Consider the following 9,388-nt stretch of genomic DNA (forward strand, 5'->3'; position numbering starts at 1 on the left):
TTTGTTTTTAAGAGCTTTCAACCACATCTCACCAACTTCTCCAGTCACATGACAACAGTTGTGTGTCTATGGTTTATTCTGGTTGATGAACTTTGACCCTTTTTGACCCTTTTTGACCCTTCCCAGTCAGCTGGTGGTCAAAGCTTGTGTTTTGCTTCTATAACTATCACCTCTGTTGATGTTCTGAATCCTCACCACTGTTATCAGCATCTGTTCTGCACTGGAGGACCTGAAAATGGGTTTTCAATTCAGGAGGCCATGGGATAAGATAGAAAGACCCAGAAATAGCTATGACATTTTTCACTACACACACACACACACACACACACACACACACACACACACAAACATGCAGCAATTTGGGACTAAGTGTCTTGCTCAATAAAGCAAACTGCTAACTTGTGTTTACAACAATGACAAACTGGAGCAAGAAGGAAGAGACTGTCTCTGTGGATTTGTTCCCCTTCAACCATGAATCAGCATGTGCTGGTGTTAGGTACGCACACACACACCTGGTCACACCTGAAGAACAAATACAGCCTGACTCAGTAGCTGCACAGAGAAACCCAGAAGTCACTGTTGTGTTTATGTCCCCCAGAGGTTACTGTACTACCTGACAATGATGTCATGAAGTGGGCCGAGGCTTCGGTTCAACAAAAAAACATTTTCTCTTTTTGTAAAACCTGAACCACACAGAATCTCCTGTTTTTGTCATCAGCAAGAAATGAAAGTGTTGCTCTAAGCACTACAGTACCCATGAGTCTTTATGAGTCTGAGGTTTAAAATTAAAGTTATTTCTGTAGAAACTTCTGCAAAACTCAACCTCTAGTTGTGGGGTCCACCACTTTGGTTCAGACTGAAATATTCTAACAGCTACTGGATGGATTATAATGGAAATCTGGTGCAGACATCCATGTTCCCCTCAGGATGAATGGTGGTGACTCTGGTGGTGCCTTCACTGTCCATCTACTGTAGTCTTACTTAACAAGACTTGGGCTGTGTCCAAATCATTTCACGTGCAGTATCCAGTGGTTTACATTTACTGTCTATCATTTTATTTGTGTCTGAATTCTGGCTGTGAAATTTATTTACTCTTCAGTGTCGTCAAAAATTCCTCCAGTAGAACAAAAAAAGTAGAGTCCATGACGTGTTGATCCTCTCACATAAACGTTTCCTCTGATCAAAATCCAGGAAGCAATCATGTTTCCTACAAAATGTATTTGCCGTTATAGTTTAGTTGTATAGACACAGACACAACATATTGATTGTTGGACTGTTTATCAGGTATAATGTTCACTATTTTATATATTAGTTTATTTTATATATTAGTGTTGATTAGCACTAAACACAAGGTACAGCTGAGGCTGATGGGAATGTTGTGTCATTTTGCAGATGTTTAATCATGAACCAAAATACTGGACAATTTAAAACATGGACCTGATAACATTAGCTCAAAGTCAACGGACCATTAAAGTTATTCAGATTCTTCCTTGGGGCCATACAGCAGACAGACAGACATTTCACTCAAGAACAAAAAGTTAAGACTAGAGGAAAGTCAGAGGACGTCGGAGTCCTTCAGCCATGAACCATGAATGTTTGTACAAGATATAATCATGATGTTTCCAGCAGCTGTTGAGATGTTTCAGTCACGACCAGCTGACACTACCATCCACTGAGCCATTCAACCGGTGGCGTGGTGATAACTCCTGCAGAAACACTATTAATCCAGGGGCATTATATTTCTTTCTCTATAGAGAGCAGTAGAATAAAATAGAGTCACGTCCACTGTAGGTGTGTGTGTGTTTGCACTATAGGAGTGGTACACTTTACTATCAGCCCCATTAAAATAGTTTCAGTCTGAAGCGGACAAAAACTGCAGCTACCTGCTGTCACACACACACACACACACACACACTCAGGACAAATATGATGAAGGTCATGTGATCTGAAATCTCAGCAGCTCACCGTCCTCACAGCTGCTTCTACCTGAAACGAGTCGTCTGTAATCTCCAGCCCGACATCAGGAGGAGCTCACTGATCTGCTGAGAGCTGAACATATTGTGTACGAACATGTTCTGACTTTGTGTTCGTGCAGGAAAGTTGTGTTTTTTTTCCCGTTCACTTCAGCACAGTCACAGTTTCATCACGGTGGACGTTAGAGGAGCTGAGACAGAGACAGAGATCACATCAGCGACCGGGTTCACTGACCTCGTTGAAGATGGCCACGTTCTCACACTGCAGGACTCTGGTTTTATGAGTGAAACCTGGGGGACAGACAGACCGACTGACGGGTTACTATAGCAACAGTACTGATGATGGTGACACCAATCTAATCATGGGTTAAACTGTCCACAAACACCCAATCAAAATGCATATTATGGCAAAAAACATATAGACACTCATTCAAAGTACAAATACTATATGTGGCCAAAAGTATTTGGACACACGATAAAAGTACAGTATATGGGCAAATGTATGAGGATACCAATTTAAAGTACAACATTGAAATATTTTAGTGAGACACCGATTCAACTACATGGTCATTTAGCGACTCTGTGCTGCAGTTGAACTGTTGGATTAAAGAGAGATGTTTCTGTTATTTAGCTCACAGCTGAGCCAAATACCTGGGAAAACTGTGCAGGTGTACTGAGCAGAACTGGTGCTGTTTTAAAGGACGGTCACAGTTTTTTTCTGTTTACTGCGCTTTGTATAAAGTTAACTGATAAATAAAAACTATTCAGCATCCTCCCTTTACTCTTAGCGTCTAAAACCTTTGCACAGCACTGTATATCAGTCCAGACAGATGATGAACCTGGATACAGGGAACAGAACATTCGTGAGGTCCAACACTGGTGCTGGGTCATGTGGTCCGGTTCACAGTCTGTGTTCAAGTTCATCCCAAAGGTGCAGGAATTTGTTGTTGTGCAGGTTAGACAACAAAAAAAAATATAATTTCTTCATGGACCTGGTTTTGTGCACAGTGTTACTGTCATGTTGAAAAAAGGAAGTATTTCCTTGTGCAGCTCCACTGCACTGCATTGATCTGATACCGGATTTACTAATTACTCAAAAAACATATGATTGTCTCACAGATCTTTTTTTAAATTATTGTTGTTTGGGCTTTTTTATGCCTTTATTTGACAGGGAAAATGGAGAGAGAGTGGAGGAGTGACATGCAGTGGGGCTCTAACCACTCGGCCGTCAGGTCACCCCTCACATATTTAACTCACTGACTGAAACACAGGCTCATGTTTTTAAGTCTGTCTTAACACTCCTCTCACATGCTCATATGCACACTTGCTGTGATCATTCCTGCCATCAAATCAAGTGAGTATCTGCTCCATGCTGAGCTGCAGTGGAGGGACAGAAGAACAAAGACTGTAGGCCTGCTTCATTTACCTAACCTGGTCTGCTGACGCCTCATATTGACTCTGGAGTTAATTCAGTTTAAAATACAGTGACTGTGGATTTTGGTCCCATCTTAGGACGAGATCCTTTAAAGACCAGCATGAACGGGACGCAAGTGAGTAAAAAACTGTGGACTTATTCTTTAAACTAATAGAATATAAAGCAGTAAAAATCAGCTCAACATTGTTAAGCTACACCATTAAAATGTTAATTACATGTGACTGTATCAATAACAGTAATCTACTAATATTATAAAATTATAAAACTCTATATGGAGGCATTCTGTACTTTGAGTCTTTAATGCTTCTGTTGTTTCCCTTAAGGACATTGAAGTGTTTTTACACTGTGGTATTTCTTCTTTTTAGGACTGCAACTAATAATTATTGTTGGTTAATCTGGTGATAGTGATTTCGATAAACCAAGTAAAGGTTATAGGGTTAGTCTGTTAGAGTTAGGTCAAAAAATAGTGAAAAGTCCTCATTTAGTTTTCTAGATGTCTTTTTTTTCCACATTCAGTATAAAAATCCACAGATATTCAGTTTTCAATCACATATGACAAAGAAAAACCAAAACTATCAAATTCTCATAATTGAGGAGCTGGAGACAGAAACGTTTTGGCTTTTTTTTTTTTAAATTGCGATTATTCAGTAGATGAAATAGTTGCCATTTAATTTCCTGTCAATCAACTAATCAGTTAAACTAATAATTGTTGCAGTTCTACATTTTTTTCTCAAGTGAAGGATCTGAATGATTCTTACATCTCTGTCATTGTCGGCACAAAGCTGGAAGCTCATTACTGTCTGAAGTATGATTGTATATGTAACATTATGGAGGCTCAAACAAGGATAAACAGACCTAAAGTAGTCCACATACTTCTGGACACATACTTTAGGTCCCAGTTAATAACAGAAGACGTTAGATCAGAGGAGAGTCCACAGTGTATAAAGACAAGTCGGTGTGTGTCACTGACCTCTGAAGCTGAGCTCGACCTTTCTGTCCGATCGTCCCGGCAGGTTGGAGATCCTCCTCAGGGTCACGATGATGGACATGATGATCCTCTTACCTGTTCACCTGTGTGTTCACCTGCTCGTCTACATCCTGTCCCTCTGGAGACGTCTCATCTGCTCTCCTCTGTCTTCTCTCTGCAGCAGTTGGAAACTAACTGCCGTGTGTGTTTTCTGTTCAACAGGGTGATGGGAGGTGTGTGTGTGTGGGCAGGTCCTTTCTAATGTTTGAGAAAGCAAATAGAGTTGCTCAACTAGTTTCCTCCTTAGAAAACACACACACACACACACACTGACAGTACTCAACGCCTTCACTTCAGTGAAACAATGTAAAAGTTCCTAATTATTAATTTCAGTTTCTACACTGAAAACCAAAAGCAGCAAAGTTAATTTAAGTTCAAATTAAAGTCTCTTTCTTCCATGAAATCTGGTTTTTGTGTTTAAAAAAACAGCCAAGCTAGAAGCAAAAGTCATTTTCTTTATGAAAACAAAAACCAGAAAACACAACTAATTGTTAATAATTTAAACTAATTTTATTCATTTAATGTTCCAAACCTGTCCCATCAGTTTTATTGGAGCTTATAAAGTCTGATTATATCTGGTCCAGAACAGAGAACGCAGCCAGAGAGATGAGACTTTTCAGATATCACAGAGGTGAAGATTGTTCTTTTTATTACGAGAGCTTTTATAAAATGTGATGCTTCCTTGTAGATCAAACAATGAAGCAGGATATTTAATTAGAGCTGAAACCATTTGTTGATTAATCGATTTGTTAATTCACAGAGAATTAACTGGAAACTATTTTGATAATTGTTTAAGTCACTTTTCATGTAAAGATGCCAAAAGTTTAATCTTTCCAGCTTCTTCTTTCCTACATGTTCCCTGTAATTATTTTAATTACAATTAGACAAAACAAGCATGTGAAGGTGTCACTTTGGGCTCTGGGCAGTTGTGGGGGGCATTTCACATTTATTTTATTAATTTTTACAAACAAAATAATCAACAGCTTCATCTGTAATGGAAATAATCATCATTTACAAGCTCACAGTTCAAGACTTGCTCCACTTTGAGTGTGTAAGTAGCAGTAACTGCTGTTTACACATTATGCATCAGTGATAATAATCTAAGGACTTTTATTTGTAATGGAGTATTTTTACAGTGTGGTGTTAGTTCTTCTATTTTAGTTAATTATTTTATTATTATTGTTTATCATTTTCTATTTTTATTTTTTTAAAAGATCTGAATTCTTCCTCCACCGCTGATTAACACCAACTCTTTTCAAAATAAAAGCTGGAATCAAGTCAGCAACACGGTCCTGAGAGCTTTGATGGCAGCATGAGTCAGTCAGCCCTGAGTGTGCAGCAAAGTGTCATTAAAAAAATATCAGATTTATTCTAATATACTTTTTGGTTTCCTCTCTAATTATACCTCTAATAATTAACCTCCTACTGAACCCACACTCACTGTAAATCATTTGAAGTTGGTTCAACTTAGAAACACGTTCCTGTGCTGTTTTATGAGTTTAGAAAATGTAAAACTGAGTTAACTTAACTTGAGAAAATAAGTTTAATAAACTTAATATCTTAACTTGAATCGACTGTTAAAGGTGCTATTTAGGTTTTGCTATTGCTACATAGCCAACGTTAGCATTAACAGCCATCTTCTTATTGGTCTAAAAGAAACATCGTGAGTTCAAGAGCTGATTCCAGTGGAGCGGGACAACAAGAGGAAGACAGGAAGCCAGAGGGAGGGGCTCTCTGGGGTGGAGGCCTTCATTATAAAGCATTGTGTGCTATAGTAATAGTAAGAATAACTACAGACAGAAGCAAAGTTATTTGTATATACATTTGAAGACCTTTATTTAGATTTGAATCAAAAATAAATTTTACTTTGAAGTAGGACTTTTGCCTTCAATAAGGGTTTGGTGGATGAAGTCCTAATAAATGAAAAACAAATTATAAGAAGCAGTCCGGCTGGTTCAGAGTTCAGAACACTGGGGTTCAGATAAACAAGGTTCTCGTCCAGTGCTTGTCTCTTTGTTCGTAGAGCCGTCGCCTGTGAGGTGAAAGACATGATCATTTACCACCTGTTATCATCACCATCCTCTATTAAGATCCAGTGAGACGTTTGTTTGCAGAAGATAAACCCTTGGAACACTTTCAGATGTCCGTACCTCGGCCTCAGCTGATGAGACATGTGGAGACCAAGTGTCCTCTTCTTCATCTTTGCATCCTCATATGTGAAAAACGTCTCCTCAGCAAAAAGGCAGCCCACCGATCCGGGACGTCGCTGTCGTTTTTCACGACTTCAGCAAAGAAAGTCCATTTCCTGGATTCTTTCTGGTATTGTTGACACAAAGAAGTCTCTGTTTATATATGTACATAATTCTTTGAGGTTTCAAATTAAGAGTTCAGCAAAAAGTGAAAAACCATAAATTAACATCAGTAGGCCTACATACATTTCTGAGTGAAGGACTTTAATTGTCTGCCGCCTGGTGCCTGTGGGACAGTGTGTTCATCTCACATCTCTCTGCGTCTCTGCTCCGCTGTGGCTGCTGTTTGAGGAGGAGATCCAGGGACGACAGGAGGGTCCTCAGCAACGGCGAGAAGGTGAAGGTGAGAACCGGCCTCTTTCTAGATCTCCTGCCTGTAGTTCAAGGTCCCACCTAAAAGTAACTGTTAAATAAAAAAAGGGTGTTTAGAAATGTTATTCCTCATGTGCCACGACTTGATAATAAATTTAAACTCTACTCTGAGCTCAACATTTCCTCAAGCTCACACTCAGTCTAACTTTAGCCATGAGGCTTGAGAAACATTGTGGATAGGAAACTTTACTTCCGACTGTTAGCACAGACAGGATGTGCCAACATGTGAGAGCATTTTATTTTTAACATCAGCCCGTCTGTGTCTTCAGTGAGAGGAAACTCTGGTCGGTACTGCGGTGTCTTCCCTCTTTCTAACTCATGAAAACAAACCGATCTCACAAGAAGTCTCACTACCTTCTTACAATATCGTTGTACTGTCGACATTAAGGCGAGCTAACGTTAGCTAACGTTAGCCATCAGTCTCATCCCATCACCGCTACGGATGCTAGCTAGCTAACGTTAGCTGACCCACTAGGCTTCTATCAGTGTCAAAACAATAACAAACAACATGTGATCATTAATATTTCGGGTGTTTGTTCACCTGTCCGGCGGAACACAGGCGAGCTGTGACCCCAGCCTGTCTGGAAGATCTCTCCATCTTGGAAACGCCTCTCCGATGTTTACTCTTGTTTTCGCCCGCATCTTGTCCCAGCGCCGTCGGGGCTCTTCCGGTTTACCGGCGGGTTTGCGCTTTACGGCGGCAGGACCGGCCGTACACGGCGGAGAGTAGCTGTGATCCACCATGGGAGAGAAACACAAACACACAGGGAACACACGAACTGCGGGACTGACAAGTTCCGCTTCTTCTTCCCGCACTGTGACGCTTCTTCCGGTGTTCTAGGCGGGTTTTCTTCTTCGCTGGAGTTAATTTGCGGTTGGCAAACAACGACTTGGTGCATTAGCGCCACCAACTGGAGAGTGGCTCAGAGTCTCGTCCCCACATATTCCTATTTAAATAAATACAGAAATAAATAAATAAACCCTCACGTCCTCTCAGTCACATTAGTTATTCTAAGATACTTGACGAGGCACCACCATGGATGTAGTTATTATAAGACCTTATACTTCTACTACTAATATAATAATAATAATAATAATATTAATAACGTATTGTAATACACACATTCTCATTCAAATAAAACAAAAAAATCAAATTCCCAACTTCTATATCTATGGACAATAAATTATTTGGCATAAAGACAATAAAGGATGAACTCTGTTGTATTGTAATTACATGTCTGGCAAAAGTTTTCCTATTTACGACTGGAATCCTGAAATTATCCTTAAATTATCCTGAAATTATCCCCCATATTATTATTTGATTTTATTTTTTTTTCTAAGCACAAAAGTTGTATATTCCAAACCCCACCCTCAACCAAATAAGATAACGGAGATAAAACTGTATGTCCCCCGTGGTTTATCTTTTCTTTTTATCTTTATTTTTTTGATTACATTCTGTTCAGAACTTATTAAAATCACTTTCTCTGTATATGGCATTGCATTGTGAGATGTTTATAATCAATTGCTATAATTACGTTCCCTGTGGCATTTATAACACTTCTCTATACTTGTAGAATGGTAATATTGCCATTCTTGTTTTTGTGCATTTTCAATAAAAGTGTTTATTTAAAATAGAAGAAAAAAAAAAATTTCTCTGAGTTTGAAAATTGTTGGAAACTTGGAATCATTTGGAATAATGTAAATACACTCAAACAAAATATAGGTAAACACAGGTTTAGTAATTTTTCAACATTTAAATGCAGAAAAGTTACATATCATACAGCTGCAGCTCTTTTCATTGTAACACAATAAAAAAACTTTTTTTTTTTTACTTTCCCAAATTGTTTTATTGTTGTATTCCAACAGTAAGCATTCATACAGACATGATGGTACTGGTCATACTGGTTTAGTTACACTGGTTAGTTAATAGTGGTGAGCTGTTAGCAGAGGAGCTGGTCACACAATGCTGTGGATCAATCAGTTTAACAAACAGTGAAGTGAAGAAGACTGAAGAGCTACAAGTGTGAACCGGGATAAAAAATGTTTGATCACAGAGAGTAGCAGAGTGGAGCAAAGCATTATGGGAGGCGTAGGTCTTCATTAAGATAAGTTTGGCAGATTTTATCACTCCTGCGATGGTTTGAGAGACAAATTTGGCCCCAGTTTCTCTGTCATTTCATGACAGCACAGCATCATGTGACCATGCAGCCATGGTTATAGCGATAATATGGCATGTTCAGCTGAACTCAGATCAGATTTCCATTATGATTTTCTCTTAACATTCACTTTTTCTTCATGTTTGAAATTAAAATTGCACATAATTAATTTGGCT

At 38.9% G+C, this 9,388-nt stretch overlaps 1 protein-coding gene and 1 long non-coding RNA gene across 2 annotated transcripts in view; both read right to left on the reverse strand.

The window, feature by feature from the left end:
* fer1l4 (fer-1 like family member 4) overlaps nucleotides 1–4,594 on the reverse strand; it is a 29,349-nt gene extending 24,755 nt beyond the window's left edge. Inside the window, exons 1-2 of the mRNA XM_071495158.1 lie at nucleotides 4,379–4,594; nucleotides 2,209–2,264 (exon numbers count right to left, since the gene is read on the reverse strand). Coding sequence (XP_071351259.1) covers nucleotides 2,209–2,264; nucleotides 4,379–4,457 — 135 coding nt within the window. The 5' untranslated portion in view covers nucleotides 4,458–4,594. The remainder of the gene's footprint in view (nucleotides 1–2,208; nucleotides 2,265–4,378) is intronic.
* Nucleotides 4,595–6,223: 1,629 nt separating this feature from the next.
* Nucleotides 6,224–7,892, reverse strand: LOC139631193 (uncharacterized). The gene is made up of 4 exons (XR_011693323.1): nucleotides 7,598–7,892; nucleotides 6,871–7,087; nucleotides 6,586–6,751; nucleotides 6,224–6,467 (listed from the first exon to the last, which is right to left on the reverse strand). It is a non-coding gene; the product is annotated as an uncharacterized lncRNA (long non-coding RNA).
* Nucleotides 7,893–9,388: the final 1,496 nt, after the last annotated feature.

This window comes from Trachinotus anak, unplaced genomic scaffold (assembly GCF_046630095.1).
Source record: "Trachinotus anak isolate AG129_WGS33_773 ecotype Australia unplaced genomic scaffold, CSIRO_AGI_Tana_v1 ptg000013l, whole genome shotgun sequence".
Classification (NCBI taxonomy): Eukaryota; Metazoa; Chordata; class Actinopteri; order Carangiformes; family Carangidae; genus Trachinotus; species Trachinotus anak.